Below are 27,405 nucleotides of genomic sequence, written 5' to 3' on the forward strand. Positions count from 1 at the left end.
GATTGGAATTAGTGTTTCATACTTATATTTTCTAATTGTAGGCAACCTTGCATCACAACAATACAAGCGGAATTATTGGTCGTCAGCAAGACTTTAATTTGTCTTCAGAATATGAAAGTCCAAAACCTACCAAGAAGCATGTCATGTACTACCAAGAAGCATGTCAAGTGTAAAGGACGGATCATCCTTGCTATTATCATTAGCTGTGTAGTAGCTGTCGGGGCAGTAGTGACTGTCATCTGTATATTACTGAATCAGACAAACAATACCAAGAAACAATATGAAATTGGTTTGCCTAAATCTACAATCCCTTATACAAACACTACTATGTTGAAACCATCCAAGGAGCAAACAACTACAATATCTTATAGAACAACGATGTTGAAAACTCATAACACGACTACAATTGCAACACTTACAATAACCCCCAATGCGTCTACAAATGTGAAACTTAATAAAGATACAACAATTTCTAAAACATCTTAATGCGTCTACCGCTGCAACGCTTTTTACAACCACATCGATTTTGAAAACTTCAGGTGTGACGAAAGCTTTAACATCTAGTACAACCTTGAGGATATCAGAAGCTTCTAATGCTACTTCAACTGCTGGAAAAAACACAGAAAAAAACCAAAAACTCTCGATGTGATTTCAACTACAACACCTTACACAACCACGACGACACAGAAATCTCCCAATAGGATGCATGACTTAATAAAACCATACTGATATCGAAGACTCCGACTTCTACTTCAACACTTCATACAACCACAGCGATATTGAATACTACCAAATTACATAATACGACCACAGAGGAATTAAAAACTCACAACTTGTCTACGGTACGTGATAAAACCACGACATTGGAGACAACAAGTTATACTTCAACACTTTGTACAACCACGGAGAATACTCCCAATGTATCTACAATACTTAATACAACCGCAGCAATACTGAAAACTCACCATGCGTCTACAGTACGTGATGATAACACAACGACGTTGAAAACTCCGAGGTTGCCTATGACTTCAATAACTGATATAACTAAGACTCTTACAACAACCTCAATTCCAGAAGATACTACAATTCCTACTCGCTTTAAAACTCCGACAAGTCTCAAGATTTCTACAATTACAATTCCTACTACTGATTCTACTCTAACTTCAAGTATTTCAACTTCTACTGCAATCTCAAATCCAAAGACTACTTTAGGTGAATCAGCCTCCCTACCAGAGGAGATAAGCACGAATTTCGTGCAAATTACAACAAAAATTTCATTTTCTTCGAAAAATTCGACTAAAAAAGCATTTACAACACCTACAATCATAAATCCGTTTTCTCATACCAAAGCTTCCAATACAGGTAATATTTATGCGTCCACGATGACTACCTCAAAACCACCTTCAACAATTTTTTAACTATAACAACGGCAAAATCAGCCACTTTAACAGCCATTACCGCTACAAAATATTCATCAGCTTTATCTGCTTCTACTAATAAGTATATAACAGTAGGATCATCGTCGCCAATCATGTCTTCAACAGTTTCTACTAATACTTCACCAAATAAACCTACATTTTAAACTTTAACTCGCGCTCTTTCTACGTCGCAAAGTCAAAGTACAAAACTATCTGCAAGTAGCACTTCAACCTCCATTCCAACTACTATCCTTACACCACCCCCACCTCTACCAACAGGATTTCCACGTTTGAAAACAACGACTGATGCGTCAAATAAAAATGCCATTACGTATCCTATTGCAGATATAACTCTTGCCCAAAACACCCCAAAGTAATGCAGTTTAATGTGTGTAAACCTAATTTGGAAAATAAAACATCATTAATCTTTAGATTATGCCATTGTGCTAATAATAATTGTATGTAGATATTGCCTTTTTGCATGATGTAACAAATTCTTAAATATTTTAACACTGAGATATCGCAAATGAAGACCAAAAATTGAACATTTGTATAAAAAAAAAAAAAAAAAAAAAAAAAAAAAAATACATTTACAGTGTATTATCATGCTCTTATGTTTCTTCTATCCTTAATCATCGAGGGGGGAAATGAGGGGAAAATGGAATAGCATTACTTTGTTCTGATCTGTTCATTTTTATTTTAAATTTATTTATTTCTTTTAAATGGATTTTATTCAAATGAAAAAAATCTTATTTGTAATAAGTTTTTGGAGAGAATCGCATACTAAGCAAATTATACTTATTCCTTACCGCAAAGTAAAATAGAATCTTTAAAGTTTGAAAATGTAAATCAGCCCAAATCATCCAAATGAAACAGAGTACACTCGTCAGTTTAGCCCTTAATACCAAAAAATCTCCTGAATACCGACAAGCGTGTAAAAAAGTGAAAAAACCTATTTAGACAGACTGAATTACAGACAGAGGCAAATAATAAGACGGGACGACAGCATGGCTATTTTACATACCCCGTCATTGAAGATTCGGGGGCATATAGCTTCTACCCTGTCTGTCTGTTTGTCCGCAAAAACTTTAATCTTGTCCATAACCTTAGAGTGGGTTGGGATATTGCTTTCATATTTCACAGGGATATTCCTTGTGACAAGACCTTTCTGTGGGTACCAACAAATTTGACCTCCTGGCCTTGGAGTTTGACCCACTTTAACAAAAAACAATTCTTTACCTTGGTCATAACTTTTGAACAGTTGCTGCTAGGACCTTCATACTTAAGATGTGTATTCTTCGTGACAAGTCCTTTCAATGGGTTTAAATATTTTTGACATTTTTTAAAATGTCTATGGTTAGAGTTTGCCTCACTTTTCGAAAACTTTAACCTTGGCCAAACCTTCAAATCAAATACAATTTATTATTGAGTCAAATGCTTACTTGCGTTTTTCATACTTATTGTTAGTCCATTATTTATACACTGAATTGGCGACAGATTTTTCCGTTATTTTCCGCACATGACAAAGATCACACGGCGGGTGTGACCGGTCGACAAGGGATGTTCACTCCTCCATGGCACCTGATCCTGATGTTTTAGATGTCCGTGATTGCTCTGCTCCATTTTCTAATTTTGATGGACCTTTGATCTTGAATACTGTTCGTTATCTCCATATGTTTCATCTCATAAAACTGGCTCCCATATTTCACATGTGTATTATTTGTGACAAGACATTCATTTGAATACAAATAATTTAGATCTTTTGACCTTGACCTTGGAGTAAAACTTGCATTTAAAAAACCTTATCCTTTGCCATAAGCAGCCATGCAGGGGCATCGGTGTTTCACAAACACATCTTGTTTTGTTGGGGACCTAACACAGGAACACATAAAGTCAAGAGAGTGCATGATTCATGAATTTGGGTAGTGAAAAGTAATCAAATTCTCTTTCAAACTTTTAACCCATGAACCTTTAGAACTAATCATAAACATATTTTCCAAAATTTACTAGCGCTTGCTACTTGATCGGAAGGTCCTTTGTTCGAATCTCGGCCGCGACTGACCTAGGTCAATAAAAATATGTACTTGTAGCAAATTTAAATGTTTCTTTGCATTGTGACCGTTCACGATAGCTCATTCGGTATAACAAACAATTAATCAACAATCAAAAGGATGAGACCTTAAAACTAATATAACGCCCCGTGTCACGACAATCTTTGTAGATCTATATTTTGCAAAATAAAGATCCTTCACTGCTCAATAAAGGTAACAGTTATGTGTTGATGTATATATGAGTGAAAAATTCTTCAAAGGGGACTTAAAACAACATACAAATTACTAATCATGCAATCAATCAAAATGTACAGAATCAATGCCTAATTTTATATTATTTTTATTACGTATTTTGGCTACGCTGTGTTGATATGCAACGGAGATTTGAAATTTTATCTCCGTTAAATTTTAGCCATACATTTAGCAAATCTTCTAAGTGTTCACTCTAATGGCTTAGTCACATTTCCCGGTCGTTGGCCGTAGCCGTGGTGAGAGCGATTCCCAAACATCGGTCCACATCAGCCTAGTAGTCCTTACAGTATCAGTCACATTATCCAGCGATGAGGTATACGATATGAGAAACCGATGCGTTGTTTGATAAAAAAAAATCCCAAAACTTCATAAAATCCTCAAAAAGAAATACTTATAGCATGGTCCTATATATAATCAACCAAGCCCCTATCTTAAGTACTGACTAAAATATCATTTATAAAGTGCTGCAAAGGGGAAATTATGGTGTGTTGTGCTGAATTATATTCAAGTAATCGGGTTAGTGGAATGTAGTTTCTATTAAAAATTCTATTCTGATGAATGTTTGAATTTTTGAAACCACAAAACTTTTCAAACATAAATAGTATAACAATCTATGACTTCTCTACGTTATATGCATTCATTATTCACAATTAAATGGTTTGAAAACACAGACAATTGCTTCGTAAATAAACTAGATTTTCATATCTTACGATTTGTCATCTACAAAATTGATTTGGTAAAGATCGTTTTGATTTTACTAGTACTTTCAAGTTGATCAAATATGAAAATGATGCCGAAGTTATTCATTGACAACATCTCTATAACGTGTAAGTCACTGGAGACAAAGCTGTTGGATTTCTGATGTGAATGAAAAAGGTGACGATAACAAGAAAGGGCCGATCTAAAAATGAAACATATCGAGATAACGAACAGTATTCAAGATCAGAGTCCATAAAACAATTCAAAATAGGAGCAGAGCAAACACGGACCTCTAAAACATCAGAAGTGGGATCAGAGGCCAATTTAAGAGTGAGCATCCCCTGTCGACCGGTCAAACCCGCCGTGTGCTCCTTGTCATGATCGGGAAATGACGGGAAAATTCGTCGTCAATTCAGTGTATAAATGATGGACTAAAAATGAGTATAAAAGACGTCAGTCAGCAATTTAGCTCAAGATAAATTGCATTTGCTGGCAATTCAGGTCATTGTAACGACCATAGAACTTATGAAATGATGACTTTAAACGTGACTGCTGATATTCTTGGTCCATCAACTTGCTTGTCAATAATTTGCCTCGTTTTAGAAACTGTTCATACGTAGAGCATGCTCGTGCGTATTGAATCAACTGAGATACAAAAACTCCGTATTTGCAGGTGATGAAGGTATATTGCTGCATAAGTAATGGAAGTTGACGATAGAAAGGTTAAAGTCATCATGTTTATCATATAGCTTTGTTGTTAGATTATCATTAACGTCTTTTCAAGAAAAATATCCAAGTATGAAACAGTTGTGCCAGACTCTGTTGTATATTTTATCTCAAGCTTACCAGAATATATCGTATCGACATAAGAGTGGAAATTACAATTGTTAATTGCAAATCCAGGCCACAGCAAGTGTTTTCTTCTTTTCACACATAAGATTTTGCGCAAATTCTGCTTCATTCGAATACAAACGTCTGCTAATAACGGAGCACAATTGGTACCTATTAGAATTTCAATAGATAGTTGGTAGACCTGGTCTAAAAAAACAACATAGGTATTGTCAATCAGAAACTCAAGAATCTTTTTTTGATGTCGACATCAGAATACTTTTTGCAGAATCAGAATGTTTTTTAACAAAATAATTTTGCAAATGGCCAATGACAAGGTAAGTAAATTTACGAGTTACATTTCTATTGAAGAAGTAGCTGTCAATGATATCAAAAGCCTAGACTTTAATCTTTTGTGGGGAATGGTTGTGTATTAAGTTGAAAAGTCGTAAATTTTTAAGCTGTTGATTTTGGTAAAATCTTGTGATTTAAAATTGTCCAAAAGTTCCTTAGAACTTTTAAGTATAAACATCTCATTTACACCACTTCTTGAATATATTGTTGCACAGTGCTCTTGAAATTTCTTCTTCACTACTGTTAATATCTTAGTGAAAGAAAGTAGCTTGGTTGAACATTTACTGGAACCCGTTATGTATCTTTGTTTGCATGATATATCAACAAACAATACAAATATGTGAATAGTGTATAAACCAGAACCGCCAGAAATTTCTTAGATGGGATCAGAAACCTAGAAGGAAAAAGCATCCTTTGTCTACAGGTCAGAATCGCCGTCATCAGGTAGACAGAGCATTCCCTAATTAAATTTAATATATAGCAAAGCCCCATCTATATGGTATGTAAAGCCCCAGCCAATATCCGACATAATGATAGAATATATGTGCGTACCACTTTATTAAAAGACCATATATAGAATTTACAAAATGTTGACTTTAAAGGAGGTTGGTTATTGAAACACTGTCAGTAGCCTGCCTTAGTGTGAAAAGAAAATACAGTTGGATATCGAATATCGGAGATGCAAACCTCACAGCTGATGGCAGAATATGACAATTTTAATATCTTCAAAAACTTCTACATAAAAAGAAGAAAAACACTTATGTGACCTCAATTTGACATTCACATTTATCAATTAACACTAGTTTTTATTCATGCGTTGATTTGGTTTATGGCATTTAACTTAAAATAATACACTTTGGAGTTTGCTACATGTACAACATGCTTCATAATTGGAAGTTTTGATGACTGTAGACAATAAAGGCAAAAAAAATTACTACTGGTACACTGACAGATGTGATGACTTCAGGCTTTTCAATTTCGACTTCCTTTGTTCAAGTAACGGTTATAGAGTATCATATACATAATTATGATGGTTATGTCGATCTTCAGGCTGGTTTATCTGGTTCGGCACACAAAACATTCTCTAAATAGGTCTACCGACTGGTTGCATGGTGTTGCAGGGATCTCAACAACTCTTGTGAAAGTCAACTTTTGGCAAATTCGCAAAATTTACGCCAGTTTAAATGACTTGTTTCCGAATACAACATTGTTTGGTCGTATTTTGTCTGACATGCTTCAATCCATTTGTTAGGACATTATTTTTATACGAAACTGGACTACGGAATATAACATCGATCTATCCGTCTTTATGATCAATACTGGGGGCTTATGGCGAACGTGACCAGTAGACAGAGGCTGCTTATCATTAAATCTCTTAGGCACCCGATTACAATTCCTGGTACATTGTATTTCCAAAGCTCCGTATTCTGTCCCTGTTCATGATTTTTTTGTTTTTTGTTTACTGGATTTATGAGGTTGATCCTGTTTGATATCTTGAACTTTTTCACACAATAGCATCTCAGCAATCAAGAAGAACACAGGATAGATCTCAATTTTATTTTAACAGTACTTAGTGTACTAGACTGATAATGTCTTTTATCATATTAAAACTAAGTAGTAAATACACCGATTCTGCACGGTGTGATACGGATGACGTCACAGTAACCCATATCACGGACCGATCCGAAAATCCATATCACGTATCGGACCGGCGGGCAAAAAATCCATATCAAACCGTAAGTTACGTTTGTATAGAGTTTAAAAGTTAATTTACTTGATTTTATTTAAATATACATGTAAAATAATTCTTCAATGACGTTTGCGGACTTATTTTTTTCAGTTACCTAAAATTGGCTCTATTAGATTTTAAAGAAAAAGGTCATAAACATGTATGAAACATTCTTCAATAACTGTATGTGATTGAATTACAATCTTAAAATAAATCGAAATACCGTTTAATTCAGTAGATTTGAAATGCACGACGCATTCTATGTTAATTTTCATTGCCCCGCCCCATGACGTCAAATTATACTATTAAAAAAATAGTCCCATAAAAACACGAAACAAATTTAAAGAGTATTTATAGTTACTGTATTCAAATACATATATCAACATTTATGAAATAAACATCAGAGGAATTCTAAATTATGAACAAAGCAATCTTGTTTTTTAAATAAAACTTTTATTATATATGTGAAATAGATTTAGGTTGTCGGAAGCACGAATACGTGTATAGGCCCTTCTCCGCCACCGTTGCAGTTGATGAAACAGGAGTAGGCCAGGAAACCGATTTGTGTGGATGTTAATATAGCAGAGGAAGTTGAGTTGCTTACGAAGTCAGATGGTAATGACTGAGGGACGATATCTGTATCAGATGATGGAGTGTACAATGTATATATGTGCCGATTTCCCGACGTGATTCAGATGGGCTGTTTACGGAAGTTGAGTTTTCGGCCTCGCGAGGCCTTGGTGACAGTTTACAGCGTTGCGCTGGCGACTTGCTTTTGATCATTATTTATTTTGTTTGTATAAAGAAATATCATATCTAATTACTTAGTAAACAATTAAACAAAACATCTATATTTTTCTTCAGTTTATTTATAAGCCATTTACATACATGCAGGTTGACATTTGACCTTTCAATAGCATTTCACTAGAGAAATATACATACCACAGGTTTTACCACGAAATTAATAAGATGGGGTTTTGTAGTGTTTATCATAGAGAAAACAATTGGAAATGGAAACATTATATGATAAATAGAATACTACATACTATAATCCATAACATATGTCATATCACCCTCGGGCTAATATGACATATCATATAGATTTTAAAGCATATATTATCTTAAACAATAAAAGTATGTCATTATATAGATAATATATAAAAATTAAATATAAGATTGATTTAATAGTTTATTACAACAATCCTTACATGGAAAACATAGACCAAGAAACTTGTTGACAAACAGCAGTTCCTGACGGGAAGTTAAGATCTGTTTTGAAGTCACCTTTGAAAAAAATACTTTTATCGGTTATATCTTATTATGAAGATAATTCAAACCCGAGTATTTTTTTTTCTATTAGTAGAATCCTTAGTAAGTCATGATCGATATACCTTTTAAAAATTAAGAAATTAGCTGAATACAATCCATAGTAATTTTTATATTGATATGCATATTTACAGAATAAAGGAAAATCAGATATTTAAAAAGATTTTTAAAATGGGAGTTTAGTAACAAGGGCTAGAATATTGCCCGTGTACACTTTGTTGTGGAAAAAAATCATCGGGTTTGTTCTTCATGAGTTATACATGTAAGCGATAAATTTAATTTTTCGAAGGTGATTTCACGCAATGTAAACAAAGGATTATTTTTTGTGTGACCTAACAAAAATTATTTTTTTAACTTTTGAATTTTGATATCTTTAAAAAGAAAAAGACTTTGGGGATATAATTTGACAAAAGTTGAAATAATTTATGGACAATTATTTTTCAAGAAGAAAAACGAATATATTTTTTAGCGATTAGAATCGGACCAAGCGGCTTTAATATGTAGTACTTTCTATTCTTAATTGAATATTTTGTAACGAAATCTGAAAATACTTTTTCTATGGCATTCGATTTATAAACAAAGTTTAGCTGTGTCATTAAAACAGCTCCCACCAGGGCAGATCTGAGTATATGCAATATTATATGCACATTGGAGATAATGATAACAGTCTCTTGGATGTGGATATTCGCCATTGCCTTCGCTACAGGGATTTGCTAAAATGAAAAAAGAACAATTCTAGGAATAATTCCATATACATGTATATACATTTGTACACTTTAAAACATTTAATGCCATCTAAAGCTGTTCTTATCCATAGAAATATATAGAATTTTCAAAATGAATCAATTCAACAAATTACGTAAAATTATCAATAAGTAGTACACTTGAAAAATAATTATTTGTAATTGTTTAACTTGCATTTCAAAGTCCTATCATAGAATCATTTTCATTTTATAGAATATATGCTGTAGTGTTATAAGATTTACCTGGGAGCGGAATAACTAGAACTTCATTTGACGTTGGAGTAGGATCTGTGTTTTCCAAACTCTCGATATTTTGAGCCAGACATCGTATATACTGACCAGTCAAATTATCTTTTGTTAGGTCTATTGAAAACCTTAGAATCAAATGATAATTACAGTTTTCATAAACCGGCGTGTCGAAAGATTGAGTGGTGGGAATGTATTTGTTGTATGTTGCTAGTGAACCATTCCTTATCTCCAACTCAAGGGATCCCTTAGGATTTCCAACATAACCTTTGCAAGTGTGAAACTTCTGGTTTTTACCCATCTCTAACCTATAGTCAATGTCTAGGACGGGTGTTATTGGTTTAACTACAAAGTAACAAATTGTACAATGAATGATAAATCAAACAAGAATATAAAAGGGAGGGGGAGAGAAAGAGTTAACTAACCTTTCATCAGAGGATTTGCTGTAACAGAACTTGAAACTTCTCCTCCGTTGTAGAGTTTAAATACATAATCTACAGAGTTATTACAGTTCAGGTTTTTAACAATAAAAATCACAGTTTTTCCAGTTAAAGAACCTTGAAATGTAGAAGAAGAATCGCCAAAATATATAACTGTTGTATTTTCAAATATTGACATTATCATTCCTTTGTCATTAGATACAGATATGAAGTCAAAGGAGGAAACGTTTAGTGAACATGGAATTGTTGCACTTTCTCCTTCGTATACAGAAGGCGATGTACAATTGAGAGCTACAAAAGAAAATATACATTGAATTTTCGACAATTCGAAATCTCTTTAATTATTTTTGTTAAAGTACATTTCTAACTTAAACTATCAGTCTAGAGCGAGGAAAGAAATATAAATAAAAAACAGATCCAGCATAAAACCGTTAAATACAATGAAGCAAAGGTTTAGAAAGCCTGACATTGATAAGAATAAGTAAAATTATTTGATTTTTGCAATATACTCTTTTAAAGCATACATTATATGAATCCTTATTTTAAAAAAAAAAATAATTAGAATTACACACTTACAACGAGGACCAGATATTGGAGTTGTTTCAGAACTTGATAAAGCGGCTTCTAAATAATAGGGAAATCAAAGTGTGATGAGAAAAAGCAATTGTAAAGAAATTGTAATGAATGAAGCAGGTCTAAAAGTCTTCTGATAAAAGAATATCAGCCCTAAATTAAGTGAACTTACATGTATGTAGTTATGTTGTGACTATATTTTTATAATTTGAATAACAAAAAGTTCATTCATTTATAATAAATACTTTAAGAGGGCTCTCTACACCTATAAAGTATAACTGATTTTTGTTGCATGCATTTGTTTCTAATAATAGGCCCCATATCCGATAAAATAAGGTTCCAAAGTACTTCAATTTATTTTTTAGAAATATTTGAAATATTTTATTTATTTTGTTAAAATTCCTCCTATCTATATTTTTAAAAGCCCAGTGCTTTAAATTTCTCTTCAAAGTTTAGTGTTATAAAATATTGAAATAATAACCAACAAAGATAAAAATAAAATCAACATAATTTTTATTTAAATTTACAAAAATAGACAAAAGAAAAACTAAAACAGCATTTTCTTGAGAATAGCTGGTTGGATCCTCTTCAATATCTGCAAAGATATATAATATCAAAGGGTAAAAACAATGAAAAAAAAAATTGAAAAAAATTGAAAAACTGTCAAAAATTTATAAACATCCCAAAAATTCAGGTGTGAGAGATCCGCTTTAAGAATGGACTCAAATATCTTGGTACTGTTTTTTTTTATATAAACTTCAAATAAACTCTACTTGCACAAGTATACTGACACGCAAAAGAAACGCAACAAGCAGTAATCTACAAATGTTTGATTTTTTTAATCTTATGATATTCAAAAGCGAATAAAGTAAGGCTAAACTCACTTTTCAGAACATCAGAGATTTGATAAAAATGTTAAACGTTTATCTATTTACTTTACTAAGTAAAATATGACTGTTAAAACACCCCCCTCCCAGCCATTCAAGTAAAACGTGCAAGACTGCCCTAAACAACAATTGCAGCTTAATTTCTACGATACAATAGGTTCATTAATATCGAGATCTGAGCGAAGGAATTATTCTTTTGCATTTTTAAATGCCCATTTTTCAGATGATTAGGTCGAATTTTCTCTAACTTAGAGCAGTGTAGCCACCCTTGGACTTCCGGTACAAGGACTGTCCTTAATGCATATGATACGTAAGACCCTGTTGAGGCGTAATGCAGTGAAATTTCGCATCAGCAACTCTCCATCACCTTTACTTTGAAACTTTCTAGCTAGAGCAATGGAAATGCGTACATAAGCCATTTTCAAGTAGCCTTAGCATCTTTACGGGAAACGAAAGGAGAGTTTATCTCTTGAAATATTGCTACATTACTTATGATGAACAGTTAAAAACCCTTGAAACTCCATAACATTGCCAAATGTTTTGTTAAACATGCAATTTTTGATTTCTGTTAAGCAGACTTAAACTTGACTTCCGGTTATGGTATGGAAATCGTTCAACCGTTAAATTACCGATGTTTACCAAATTGAAGATATTCATAATTCTAAAATACAAAATTCTTTACTTTACATAATTTTTCCCCCTAAAGTAGGGTGTTGCGTTTCTTTTGCGTGTCAGTATATTAAACAAATGTCACGCAAGGACATTGAAAGAAGTTCGTATTGTACATGTATTGTTTTTCAATGAGTTTAAGGGAAAATCATCGCGTTTCCAGTCAATGACAAAGACATATATTTAGTGAATTCATGGTATTGAGAAAGGTAGATTTACTTACCGTTTTTATCCAACTTGCATGTGTTATCCAGTGCTATATATAACAAGTTAAGATGGTAAATGGCCAAAAGCGATAAAAGAAATTCCTATAACCAAATGTACACTTCGTCTAAAACCCGCACGTTTCCCATACTTGTAAACAGCTGACAATCAATGGTGATCAAATGTTTGGGTCATGCGAAATTTCACCGGGTATAACCATTCATTCGGGTGTATACAAATCGAGAACAGAATATCCTCTAGTCGATGGGAAGATAATACATATGTCTTATCTTATCAAATTTGCATTTTTGGGGGGATATATTTTGCTGAAAAGCATATATGCTTATTGGAGAAATAAATTTCTGAGTGTATGGCGTTTTGACACGTAATGATGAATTAGCATATGGACAAGCCATGCTTTATATCATTTTTTTCTCATCTAAAAATCCTATTCTAATAAGTTTGTAAATGTATTATTTAATAATTAAAGAAGCAGAAATTGAATAGATTGACAAACAATTCATTTTTAAAGAAAGGATACGTATTGGGCAATACACTGTATTAATTGATGTGATATATTGTACATTCCATCCACAATATCGCATGTTGTGTTATACTCAGTAATGTATCGGTGTTAAGTGAATTTGAATCTGATCATTTGGGATCAAAATGGCGTTTTTACGGAAGTACGCCATGTTGTGACGTTGTAGAGAGCCCCCTTAATCCTCTTTGCATTTAAACGTCGAAATGCATAATACCTGTAGTTGTAACTACTTCTGAACATACAGCAATAAAACAGTGATCACAATACGTTCTGCCAATGTACACACACAAATTAGGTTTACAAGTTCTTCCATAAGGTTTCCCTCCGCTGCATTGTATGAAGGTGTTACAAAAATCATCTTTTTCATGGTCAAAATAAATTTCTTGATTGTTTGTAGAATTGCAGAATGATCCTGAAAATATTTTCCAATAAATATTCAAATACTTTTCTCTTTTTGTAACACATGTGAAAGATCCAAATTATGTTATCCACTTCAAAGTAAATTCAATACAAAGAATATTTAAATATATACTAACAAGCGTAACAAGACAAAATGTATCTATTTTTACCATCAATAACATAAAAAATATCGTCTTTGGTTGCCTTCTGAACTGACCCATCCTGAGTTTTAACTTCACAGATTATTTTTCCTTTGTTCCAGTTCTTTGTAGAATTTATTGTGAAAGAAATTTTCTCCATATTTTTGCACTCATCTTTAGTGAAAGGTTCTAAAGTTCTTTTTATTTTTATTTCGTTGCCGGAAATAGTCCTTGGACTATTTTTATTAAGCGTTATATTATAGTTTATGAAAGGATGAACAAAGGTAATCTCTAAATGACCTCCAACTTCCGGGTAGCCAACAGAACCAAGGCAATAATGAGTTCCGGAATCTCTCCCTTCAACAATATCTGGGTCCACAAACAACTCAACACTTGAGGAGCCAGGTGAGGCTTTAAAAAATATAAGGATTATTGAAAATAAATTCTCCTGTGTTAGCAATTAGAATTTTAAATATACGTATAAAAGGAAAAACAGTCAGTATAAAGACATTATGTTCCACTTATTGACTTACTTGTTACCTGAACGTCAAGTGAAAGAGGAGGCTGCTGTTCCGAATCATCATCCATGATCACAGTACAATTATACTGCCCTTCGTCAGAGCACATTACTGATGCAAATATCAAGGTTAAAGCATTGCTGCTGAAATTTGCATCAACCCCGGCTATACTTTGTACTGAATCAGATAATAATGTATACGAAGCCATTTCTATCTGTGATGTGCTGTTGATTATTTTTAAGATCTTTATTGCTTTATAAAACCCAGTACTTCTTATGAGACAGGTGAAGTTTGATTTACTCTGTGCTTCTGCTTTTAATATATACGGATTAAAGGCAACGTCTGAAAAAAATGTGCTGTTATTTTTAAAAGAATCAATACTTATCTCATATTAATGTAATTATAAATATAGGGGAAATTATCATATAGCAATTACAGTTAAAAATTTTTAAGCTTCTTCGTCCATGCGAAGTCCCAACGTATCATTAAACCAAAAACATAGAAAAAAGATACTGACATTAAAAATATTCTGTTTCAGTTTTACCTGCCGACTGTATCTGAACATTTCCTTCTTCGGAGACTTCTGGACTGATTTCGTTGTACAGACATTTCAGCTTTGTTCCGTTTAGATTTGCTGAGACAAGCAACCCCGTATCAAACCTCGATATCACTGATTTAGTACAGTTTTGAGTAAATGTTTGTAAAATAGTTTGTTCTCCTTGTACTTTTACATATGAATTGTCGGATGGAACCTTGTAATATCCCAGAAGTTCGGTATGGTCAGAGTCCACTGTAGCCATACAGTTAAATATTAAGGGCTTCCCTTCCTTGTACAACGATTCACTATTGATTGTAAGCTCTTTCACAGGAACTGCAATGCAACCAAATACAATCATAAAGATAACTTCAAATATTTTATAACTCAAACACTGGATATGTTTCATATCATTATTTTAAATCAAAAGATGCCCATCTTATTCAACTCTTATCATGCTGTTATTTTAATTTCACGAAATATACGTGATTGTTTTAATTTTATATGTGTAAGATATAAAATATCAAACCGGTAATTTTTTTTTGCCTTTTGATTTAGAGTATCAAATTAATATTATCAGATTACTTGATCATCAAAATGAGAACAAGCAACTTAACGGGGTCTTGATGAAAAGGATGAAAATATTGAACGATGATTGATTTTTTGAAAACCTTTTACGCCACAGTAATCGAAGATTCGGGAGTGTATAGCTTTTGCGCTTTTGTAACTCAAACACCGGTAGTGTTTCATATCATTATTTTACATCAAAAGATTCCCATCTTATTCAACTCTTATCATGCTGTTATTTTAATTTCACGAAGTTTACGTGATTGTTTTAATTTTATATGTGTTAGATATAAAATATCAAACCGGTAATTTTTTTGCCTTTTGACTTAGAGTATCAAATAAATATCATCAGATTACTTGAACATCAAAATGACAAAAAAAAACAAGTAATCTTGATGAAAAGGATGTAAATGTTGAACGATGATTGATTTTTTGAAAACTTTTGTCGCCACAGTAATCCAAGATTTGGGGTTTTATAGCTTTTGTGCTATCCGTCTGTGCGTCTGTTTGTCTGTCTAACTATCTGTTTGTCGGCAAAAACTTTAACCTTGTTCATAACTTTTGAGTGGGTGGGACAATAAATTTCCTATTTCAAAGGTCTATTCCTTGTGACAAGACCTTTTTCGGGTATCACCTCCTTTGAGCTTATGACCTTTGAGGTTTTTTTTTTTACAAATAGTTACCAATTTTTAACCTTGGCCATAACATTGAACAGTTGATGCTAGGGTTTTTCATACTTCATATGTATTTATTTAAGACACTTAAGTGTGTATAAATAATTTTACCCTAACCTTAGAGTTAGGCCGATTTTTGAAAAAAAAAAATAAATCTTGGACAATACTTTTGATCAGTTTGGAAGAGAAATTTTATATTTTATAGATGTATTTCTTGTCACAAGACCTTACTTTGGGTATCAAAATATCAAATCCATATTTCTTTCAGTTCTCGAGACATGAGGTCTGACAGACAGACAGCTAGACGTACAGACAGATGCCGAGTAAATTGATCCCTTAGTGCGCTCTGCTCTCAGACGGCACAAAAAGGAGTAAGGCTTACCAAAATTATCAAAGAAGAAAGCTGAGATTGATGGCTGTGTGTCCATGGAGACGTTTGTGTCTGTCAGGAGGTATTTCCCTTCCTCCGAACATGAAGTCGAAGCGATGATAAAATGAATATATTTAGAACTCACAGAGAATGTTGTACTTAAAACTGGTGTTGATCTTGCTTGATTTTGAATTGATCCATTAGGTAATATCACGCCCACATTTTCTTCCTTATTTCCATTAGAAGATGCAGTAAATGTTACATTAAGGCTTTGGAATGTGTCATCGATGACTGTGCAGTTGATTGTGATAGGTAAACCTTCTTTTTGAGAGACATCAGAACATTGTACATCTGTAATGATTCAAATCATTAGGTCGCGGACAACAATTATCCTCCTAATTCTATTAATAGAATTCAAATTGGGAACTGAACTCACAAGGACCTTTAAAAACAGAGGTAGTAATTATATATAAAAGCTCTCTCATTTAAGACAATTTGCTAATAGAGCAAATATATATTATATATATATGCAAGGGGTTTTTCTTGGATTACTCATACAATATTATTTTAAAGAATTCTTACATGTTTTTCCTGGAGCTAGTGTAGATGTAGTTGTTACTGGTTCTGTAATAAAATTTATGCAAATCAGAGACATACATAAGGGGTATATGATAATTATACATATTTACTACAGTAATAGTTTAAAAAGCTTTTATGTGCAAAAACCAAATATATAATTATTATGTGATATAGGGTCCTATATTTTCAGTGATTTGTGTTTTTGTTAGAATCATTTTTACGTTTTATTTCTTACCAAGACTTTGGCAGGTAAAGTTTTCGTGACAGTCAACACAGTACCCAAGACTGAAGTCAATGCATTTACCGGGAGTTCTACAGCTGTCTCCTGTTGCACACATACGGCCACCGTCCTCAACACAATTAACGAAGTAATAACAATCGTTATTTGGATGATTTCGTTTTGGTATATCTTCGTAACCAAAACAATATTCGTCTGCATGAAAAAAGATAATATTCAATCATAGTTTAAAGATACTTGGACACAGATTTGAAGTTAATATTTTCTGTCTAATATCACAAATTATATATTTTAATAGCATTTCACACAAAAATTAATTCATTTAAAAGTTATTAAAACTTCAAATCTTTTGGCGGGTTTGATTGACACATCCTGGCACTTTCACATATTTTAACTTTATTCTTAATCCTTCAGAAAAGTGGCAATCTTGTTGTGTATTAATGAGAAATATTAAAACTTTAATCCAGAAAAATAATTTTATTCAGAGTAGAAATGTTAGAAAACAAAACACCTTCACAAGTATCGTCATTCCGAGCTAAGTCGTGTGTGCCAATCGATCACACTCGTGTTATGTGCACAGTTTTTGTAAACAAGGCACGAGCTCTGTTTTTGTTGATGTTTAGATTTCACCGGGTGCGTCCAATTGACAAAGTCTGCTCACCACAACAGCACGGACTGAGAATATATTGTGTGTTTGTTTTGCTTTGGAACATGTTACGAACAAATTTTCTGGATTATAGTATTAATATTTTGCATTCATACACAACAAGATTGCCACTTTTCCTAAGTATTAAGAGTAAAATTAAAATTTGTGCAAGTGCAAGGATGCGTCAATCAAACCCGCCAAAAAATTTGAAGTCTTAATAACTTTTAAATTAAATAAGATTTTTAATTAATTTTTGTGTGGAATGCTATTATAATATATAATATTATAATTATATTGTAGATATTATAGAGAAAAAATTAACTTCAAATCTGTGTCCAAGTACCTTTAACAAATATTTAATCGTCTTACAATATTAATCAAATTCATTAAATACTGTAGATCACTATATTTTCGCGACACCTTATTTTCACGACTTAGCCATTTGGTATTTATTGACGAGACAAAAATTTCGCGAGCTGTGTTTTCTGTTGCATATAACATTTATAATACAATTATACGCGAGAATAAAATTTTCGCGAGCAGACAGACTCGCGTAATTACCCGAAATAAAGTTCTCGCGATTACAAAGTGATTTACAGTACACTCCGTTTTCTTCATCATTTATTTGTCCAGTCTTTCCACAGGTAGCACATAAAAGATTATTATAACAGATTATATACTGACAACTACCTGGAATAACAGTTATGGTTTCCGCTGCAGATGCATATTCAAAATTATCATCTCTCAAGACACATTTAATAATTCCTTTGTCAAACTCCATTGGTCGATCCAATAGAAATGCAATGGTCTGGGTATTATTACACGAATTGTTCGTAGAAAAATCAGAAACAAGGAGAAAGCGGGCAGTAGTACCAGTAATGTTAATATATGTTATGTTGTTCTTAGAATTAAAGTCCTTTTCTGATTCGGGTATTTTCTGTGAGTATCTAAATCCAGATGTATCGTTTGGACGATAAACTTGAATTTCTAGGTATTTATCACTTTGAATGTCTCCAGTGTGTGCCGTCGTGCAAATATGATTTAAGCCTTCCCTTGCAAACCTTTCATAAATATCAGGATTCAGGGTCAAGGTAGGTGTAGCACCTTAAACAAATAAATTTATTGTTGAGGAACTGTCATATATAATCTTTATTTCGATTAGGTTTCTTCAATGTTTCAAAGCTTTTTAATTCTTTGCAGTGGAAATTGAAATCTCGTATACTCAATACCATTGCTTATTATAGGCAGTGCCTGCATATATCTACACCAAATAACTATCAATATTATTTGTTTTGTAATTTATAAAAAATAATTCTTTTAAAAATTTAAAAAATCTATTAGATAAATTAGTGATTACGTATGTGAACTAAAAGTATATTCACAGATTTTTTACCTAAAACATTAAAGGTCATGCGCGGAGAACTTCTGGAATCATTTTTCGTCGTTAAAACATTGCATCTATATGTACCCTGGTCTTCACAGTCAACTGTTTTTATTCTTAAGATGAGCTTAACATCATCAACATCATTTTCTTTTGTCACTGTGAATCTACTTTCTGATGTGAGAATCATAGGTGTACCCGATCCGTCCAAAGTAACAATGTCAACACTATCTCTGATTATTGTCATATTCTGCAAGATAGCAGATGAACCGCGGGCTATGCATTCTATCACTTGGACTTCTTTTGTCAGCGTTGTATAAGTATATTTGGAAAAAGCGACGTCTGAAAATAAGCAAAATATTTTAATGAAAAATATTCTTGACAAAAAAGAAAATATTTCACATTTCTTTCTTTAAAAAAAATCATTGTGTATAACGAAAAAAGCTTTCTGTCAACTTGCATGAAAAGTTACCTTCATTATCAAATATCATGTTATATTAATTATATTTTATGTTAAAAGTAAAGTTTTTTACCTACAGCAGACACATTTAGTGTCTTTTCTTTTGTCTCACTTTTATTCAGCAAAGAGTTTTTGACAATGCATCGAATTACAATACCATTTTCGTTTGTCGTCAGGGGATTTGGTGAACTAGCAGACCACGTAGCATTCACAGAGCAATCATAATTTCTTTCCGAGGGAATGGGTGACATAATTTTGTTGTCCATCACAAAAAAATTTATTTCAAGACTTACTTCACTATAATTTGGGTCTATATTAGTGGAACAATTAAATGTTACCAGATCGCCTTCAGTATAATCTACTCCAGGGTTTATGTTGACTTTTGCCATTGGGGCTGAAAGTATTTTTAAAAAAAATAGAATCATGTTATTTAGAAAAGTACTTGCTCTTTGAAGGAAAATGTTCACATACAAAGTGATAAAATTGCAGTTTAAGGTGTATTATCTGTAAGTGAAAATGTAGTTATTTGGCTCATCCAGGATATAAAATATATGCATCATGCAAGGAATATGACGTCTAGACATTACGAATCTAAAATTAAGAAGAAAATTTAATGATTTTATCATTATTTTAAAGAAAATTTAATCTATACATATGTGTTCTAATAAAATATGTTTCAAACCCCAGTATACGGGGTTTCTACCTTAAATTTACAAATTTGTAACCTATAAAATTATAGGTTAGATCAAGATTTTATAACAACCAAGAATTGAGCTTCACTTTCCAAAAGTGAGAAAGAAATGTGCATTTACGTTAGATCTGAAGTAATATCGAAAGAAAAGTTTGCATTTTTGCAAATTTGTCCTATCCACAAAACTCCGCTATACGTATAAGCTTAGAAAAATACTGGATTGCCGGTGAATATTTTTTTTAACTTGTGAGAATTAATACAAACTGTAGTATAATAGTATGTAAAAGTGTATTTGACTAAGTATTCTACTTTTAATAAGTACTAGTACATTAAATAAAAATAGTGAAACAGTTAATATTTAGGGGAAAATCGATGTCTGCTAACCGTTATCAACACATTTATATACATCCCTCACCACTTGAAAGAATTTACTACCTGTGATTGAAATTTGACTTCCATTGCTTTTCCTGGTTTGCATGGTATCGTTCATAGTCACTGAGCATTTCATGAAGTATCGGTCATCCCATGAGCAGAAGTCTGATTTTGGTGATGTTAAGTCCACAGTTAATCTTACAACAATATCATCACCGTTCATGTTGATGCTACCGTTAAATCTGTCTACAAAGGTTGGTTTTTCGAATATTTTGTTATGATCTAACTTTGCAATGACGTATGATGAGCTGTTATAGTCGATTGATAGCTCGACGTGTAGCCATTCTCCATCTGGAATGATAACGCATGCTTGTGTTGTTGTAGATTCACCGACGATTGCAGTGATCCTGAAGACTCTGACGTCTAGGACGATAGAAAAATATCGTTGTGAATTCTATTTACAAAAAGCTTATAATTTTACCATAAGCTACAATTATTTACGATTCCCTCGAGGAATATACACGTATATTATATACTAGTAAATTTCTCTCTCTTTAATTTTGAACTTTAACATAAGTTTACATAATGAAGAAATTTATTTCATTTCATAAATAAAGCTACCTGTTTGTTACAAATGTTGATTATATTGAAACACAGAGTTAAAAAATACAACGAAAGATCTAGCGCTGATCAAACATATCAGCGTTTTATCTCAAGGAATCAACAAATATTGAGAATAACAGGACTTGTCTTGAAGAAAAAGATTTTGGTATGTAATAAAGGTCACGGCAAACTCAAAAGTTGTGAGCACCAGAGTCATGTGTCTTAGATATTAGAATGATTTTATTCATTCATTCTTTAAGAAGTAAGAGTTGCTTATTTAATTATAAACCAGTGGAATGGCCATGGAATTCTATCATGCAGACTAATTTCATGTTGCACGAATGTATTCCATTCTCCTGTAAATTCGTAACTACATAAAAAAGTTATAACAAGAGTCCCAGGGACCACAAAAACTTATTTTAACAAAAAGAATCTACCCCACCTGATGATGCTTCCATATAAACATGATCAATAAAAGTATTGAAAAGTTTTTTAAAAATATATAATTGGGTTCATGGGGGTATTTGAACAAACTTAAATCTACACTTCCTAAAAATTTTTCTAAATTAAAAGGACACATAATGGCAGTGGTATCTACGAACAACCATGGCTTTGCTGTTCCTGAGTTCTATGACGATTTTCCGTATGTATTTCTAAGTAAAAGTTTGATCCCCAAATGCCCCCCCCATCCTACCCAAGGGGGTCATGAACAAACATTTATATATATTTATTTAATAGAGGAATGCTTCTTTATAATTATGACCAATCATGGGTTTGCTGTTTTTAAGAAAAAGATTTTTTTCTCATGTATTCATATGCTAAAATTTTATGCCCATTTGTGGCCCCACCCTAACCCCCGTGTCATGATTTGAACAAACTTGAATCTTCACTACCAGAGGATGCTTCCACATGAGTTTCATCTTTCCTGGCATAAAGGTTCTTGAGAAGAAGATTTTGAAAGATGTTTCCTACATATCCCTATGTTAAACTTTGATACCCCATTGTGGCCCCACCCTACCCCCGGGGGTCATGCCTTGAACAAACTTGAATCTGCGCTATATGAGGATGCTTCCATCTGAGTTTCAGCTTTCCTGACCCTGATTTTTCCTATGTATTCCTAGGTTAAACTTTGATACCTCATTGTGGCCCCATCCTACCCCGGGGGTCATGCCTTGAACAAACTTGAATCTACACTACAGGAGGATGTTTTTACTTGAGTTTCAGCTTTCCTGACACATTAGTTCTTGAGAAGAAGATTTTTAAAGATTTTTCCTATGTATTCTTATGTTAAACTTTGATACAATGTGGCCCAAACCTACCCCCGGGGGGTCATGCCTTTAACAAACTTGAATCTACACTACATGAGGATGGATTAAGAATAGATTAAGACAATGACGACAGACATTGGATAAATTTCGATCAGTAAAGCTCAATTGAGCGTTTGGCTCAGGTGAGCTAAAAAGGGGGTGAAAATGATAATAGTAACACTTCTTCTCAGTTTGGAATTTAAAACAAAGTTATTCATTTAATTTAAAAATCAAATCAAATCCGAATAGAAACTGTGAACTTTTGATTTGAACCTCAATTATTATTGATTATTTTGAAATTAAAAAGGATAAATAAAAACATTTCTTCTTCGAAAATGGAATTCTTGGAAGCAATGTTTTAGATGCTCTACTAAATAAAATTCCCCTGGTATTTAAAGTTTCATTGCCGACTATTTTTAAATAAATCCTTTGGAAATTCTTTAAATGTTATATTTTAAGAAAGCTATAAATTGTATTATTCAATAAGAGATAATTGCGGATTTCATAAAGGCTTAGTAGTATTACTTAATTTTATATCAAAATGTGATAAAAAAGAAAACATTAAAGATCTTTATTAAATATGTTAAATAAACATATATCTTGGTTCCTAAGTTATAGAAAAAGTCTGAATAAGAACCCTCATTTAAGTTATTCAATTTGGTTTTATCACAGGTTCAATGTAGATAATACAATGTAGTTGAATATGCTATATTTATTTCTGATCTTTTCTTGTTAATGGAAATAATAAGAATAAATCAGGTCTCATAGAGCAAAAGCACGGTCAACAATGTGGACACATATATGAACAAATTAATTTTCAGAGAGGCTGTAGAAATGATTCGGTTGAACCTATAGGGAATCAAGGTGTATTTGTGAAACATTGATGCCCCCGTATGACAGCTTATGGCGAGAGCCGATTATTTTTCAAATGCATTTCAAATTCAGAAGGTCAAGGTCAAAAGGTCAAAATAGTTGGTACCCAAAGGAAGGTCTCATTACAAGGAATATCCCTATGAAATATGAAAGCCCTTATTCTAACTGTTCAAAAGTTACTGGCAAGATTAAAGCTTTTTAAAAGTTGGCCAAACTTGAATGTCGAGGGCAAAAGTTAAAAAATATGTTTATAGGAAATGAAGAGTCTTGTCACAATGAATACAAATGTGAAGTGTGAAAGCGCTAGCCCTAACTACAACTGTTCAAAGTTATGCCCTAGTTTAAAGAATAATATTTTTGTAAAAGTAGGTCAAACCCCAAGGTCAAGAGGTCAAATTTGGTGGTACCAAAAGAGAGGTCTTGTCACAAGGAAAATACCTGTGTAATATGAAAGCCTTAAGTCCACCCAGTCAAAAGTTATAGTCAATGTTAAAGTTTTTGCGGACATACATACACAGAGAAAGAGAGAGATACAGAAAACCAGATAAACAGGCGGACAAGGCAAAATTATATACCACCGAAACTTAGTTTACAGGGGCAGAAAAAGTCAGCAACACATTGAGCAATTAACTTTATGATAATTGTACACCTGATATGTATCTATCAGGAGTGCATATGATTGCATTTGTTATACCCGCACTTTCTAAAGAAAGTTCGGGTATATTGTTGTTACTCATGTCCGTCCGTCTGTCACACTTTTCTTCCCTGAACTCCTCCTACATTTTACACAGTAGCCTAATCATCTTTTGGGAGATGGTTGGAGGTGTCATGTAGATGTGCAGTAAGTTTTCGGAATTTTGATTTTGCCCCGGGGAGTCAAATGGGGGTCGAAAAATGACGTTCTTTATGCAAAAAGTCCCGTCTTCCCTGAACTCCTTCTACATTTTACTCAGCAGCCTAATCACCTTTTGGGAGATGGTTGGTGGGGTCATGTAGATGTGCAGTAAGGTTTCGGAATTTAGATTTTGCCCCGGGGGGTCAAATGGGGGTCGACAAATGACGTTTTTTATGCAAAAAGTCCTCTCTTCCCTGAACTCCTCTTATATTTTACTCAGCAGCTTAATCACCTTTTTGGGGATGATTGGTGGTGTCATGTAGATGTGCAGTAAGGTTTCGGAATTTTGATTTTGCCCCAGGGGTCAAATGGGGGTCGAAAAATGACGTTTTTTTTAATGAAAAAAGCCCCGTCTTCCCTGAATTTCTCCTACATTTTACACAGTAGCCTAATCATCTTTTGGGAGATGGTTGGAGGTGTCATGTAGATGTGCAGTAAGGTTTCGGAATTTTGATTTTGCCCCGGGGGGTCAAATGGGGGTCGAAAAATGACGTTTTTTATGCAAAATGGCCCATCTTCCCTGATCTCCTCTTACATTTTACTCAGCAGCCTAATCATCTTTTGGGAGATGGTTGGTGGGGTCATGTAGATGTGCAGTAAGGTTTCGGAATTTTGATTTTGCCCCGGGGGGTCAAATGGGGGTCGAAAAATGATGTTTTTTATGCAAAAAGCCCCGTCTTCCCTGAACTCCTCTTACATTTTACTCAGCAGCCTAATCACCTTTTGGGAGATGGTTGGTGGTGTCCACAGGTACTTGTGGACAGGACCCCCCCCCCCCCCATCCCAATATATGACCCCTACCTTGAAATTTTTTTTTTTTTACATTTTGTATTTATTACACTTCCTTTTCAAATATACAATGCGATAAAATGAGTTAAAACTCCAGATAACCGTTCCGTACAAAAAATACCCCTATATACATCTCCCTTATTATGTATATAGGGGTATTTTTTGTACGGAACGGTTATCTGGAGTTTTAACTCATTTTATCACATTGTATATTTGAAAAAGAAGTGTAACTAGATGCTGTCATGAGACAGTAATACCCGCACTAAGGTGTTTGCCTCTAAATACACAATCCTACGGGCGGCTTACCAAGGAAAAAGTCAAAATAATTCTATATAATTCAGGCACGAAGCATCGTTTTTGAAAGTGGGGGGGGGGGGGCCAACCTGAGAACTTTTTTTTACTTACCTAAAAAAATTAACAAGCAAAAAAAAAATGAAATGGGGGTGGGGGTGGGGAAGTGGCCACCTTTTTTTCAAGGCAAAATTACTTTCACTTCCAATTTTTTTTCCCATATTTCCTTGCTATGTATATACTGTGGTAAAAAGTGGGGAGGGGGGGCAACCATCTTTTCAATGGACATTTTCTTATAGAACAGGCAGCCCCCCCCCCCCCGGTTGCTACGTGCCTGTAATTTACATGTATTCATCAAATTGAATATGAAATTCTCCCTGTGACCTATAACTCAGAACCTCGTATAGTTATTTTACATGCTTAATTCATTATATACCAGTTTGAATTCTATTAATGATGTAAATTAGATTTTGATAAATGTTTTGCTCATAATAGGACCTTTTTGAGTTTATTAATCCCCCCCCCCCCCTCGACACCACAATCACACAGTACATACTTTTTGGAATAGGCTAGATGGAACAGTTTTGTTAAAACATTGTTTGTTATGAATTAATTTAAAATTTGTTCTTGACATGTAAATTCTACTTCACATCACGTTGCGTCACCCATCATCATATTTTTAGATTAAACTCCATTCGGTACACCTCGGCCGATTCCCACTTCATCTGATAAGGTGAAGGAATCGACGGCACGAAGGTTTTCCGAATGGAATAGCATTAGAAAATGCTGCAGTGTGGTGTGCATTGGATCAATTCATTTTGTGTTATATTTGTTATGGATTTATATTTCATGAAGTTGCCAGACCTATGGAGGTCGGTAAGTACAAGTTTAAGTATAGTGGGGGGTAAAATAAACCCAAACGATTAGGTTAAAGTTCAAAAAGGGTCAAAGATCATCGCATGCCACACTAGACGAATTTCATATTGTGAAGTTATCTCCCGTTGTCGATGTGACATTCAGTTACTGCCAATACTGGTGCGGATCCAGAATTTTTTTTTCGGAAGTAGGGAGGGGGGTTCACATCACAATCAAAAAATTCATGCCCAGAATTTCCTGACAAGCAGGAGAAAAAAAACTCATAAACTGAAAACAAATAAACAAAATAAAAACAATGATAGTGGGGTCAATGTTTTCTAAGTTAGGGGGAGGATGTCCAAAGTCATTTTTTTATTTGCTTCAGTATATAGTAAGTCTTGTTTAAATAACAAAGCAGATTCCAGGAGGGGGGTTCCAATCTCCCTACCCACTCCCTGTCCCTGAAATAACAATCTATTTTGTGATTCCAATTAAATAGTACATTTTTTTCCATTTGACTAATTATGTACATACATGTATTTTGTTTCTTGTGTTTATATTATGTCTGTCTATTTGTCTACAGAAATTATAACCTTGCCCATAAGTTTTAAGTGGGATGGGCTATACAAATGGCTTCCACATTTTATAGGTTTATTTCTTGTGACAATTAAGACCTTTTATTTGGGTACCATTAATTTTTACCTCTGATCGCTTGACCTAGGATACACATTTTTACAAGAAAAATACCCAACTTTAAACTTGGCCTAAATTTTGATCAGTAGGTGCTAGGGCTTTCATGCTTAACATGTGTATTCATTGTGAACTGTCAACAGGTATAAATATGTTTGACCTTGACCCTAGAGTTTGAACCACTTAAAAAATTAACCTTGGCAATTAACTTTTGAACACGAAGTACTAGGGATTACTTATTTCACATGTGCATTCCTTGTGACAAGACTTTTTTCTGATACCAACAATTTGAACCCTTTGACCTTGACCTTTGAGTTTGACATATATTTGAGAAACTTCAACCTTCGCCACAGGCTTCCATACAGGGACATCAGTGGTTTCACAAACACATCTTGTCTTCATTATTATTTGGTGGTGTCTCCATATGAGGGAAAAATTCCTGAGAGAGATGTATTCACAACAAACAAACAAGTTACTAAAGAAAATATAAAATATGAATATGTTGGTCATGCATGAAAAAAACAGCTTTTCAAATACTGCAACCATATTGTAACCCTTTCAAAACACTC

At 33.4% G+C, this 27,405-nt stretch overlaps 1 protein-coding gene and 1 long non-coding RNA gene across 2 annotated transcripts in view; both read right to left on the reverse strand.

The window, feature by feature from the left end:
* Positions 1–9,150: 9,150 nt before the first annotated feature.
* Positions 9,151–27,405, reverse strand: part of LOC134249846 (uncharacterized) — a 59,678-nt gene continuing 41,423 nt past the window's right edge. Inside the window, exons 19-21 of the mRNA XM_062732215.1 lie at positions 10,072–10,377; positions 9,644–9,991; positions 9,151–9,370 (exon numbers count right to left, since the gene is read on the reverse strand). Of these exons, the coding sequence (XP_062588199.1) occupies positions 9,228–9,370; positions 9,644–9,991; positions 10,072–10,377 (797 nt within the window). The 3' untranslated portion in view covers positions 9,151–9,227. The remainder of the gene's footprint in view (positions 9,371–9,643; positions 9,992–10,071; positions 10,378–27,405) is intronic.
* LOC134249843 (uncharacterized) lies at positions 11,156–12,482 on the reverse strand. The gene is made up of 2 exons (XR_009988367.1): positions 12,439–12,482; positions 11,156–11,254 (listed from the first exon to the last, which is right to left on the reverse strand). It is a non-coding gene; the product is annotated as an uncharacterized LOC134249843 (long non-coding RNA).

The sequence above is a fragment of the Saccostrea cucullata genome, unplaced genomic scaffold, assembly GCF_032062105.1.
Source record: "Saccostrea cucullata isolate Sc308-1 unplaced genomic scaffold, CSIRO_AGI_Scuc_v1 ctg160, whole genome shotgun sequence".
Classification (NCBI taxonomy): domain Eukaryota; kingdom Metazoa; phylum Mollusca; class Bivalvia; order Ostreida; family Ostreidae; genus Saccostrea; species Saccostrea cuccullata.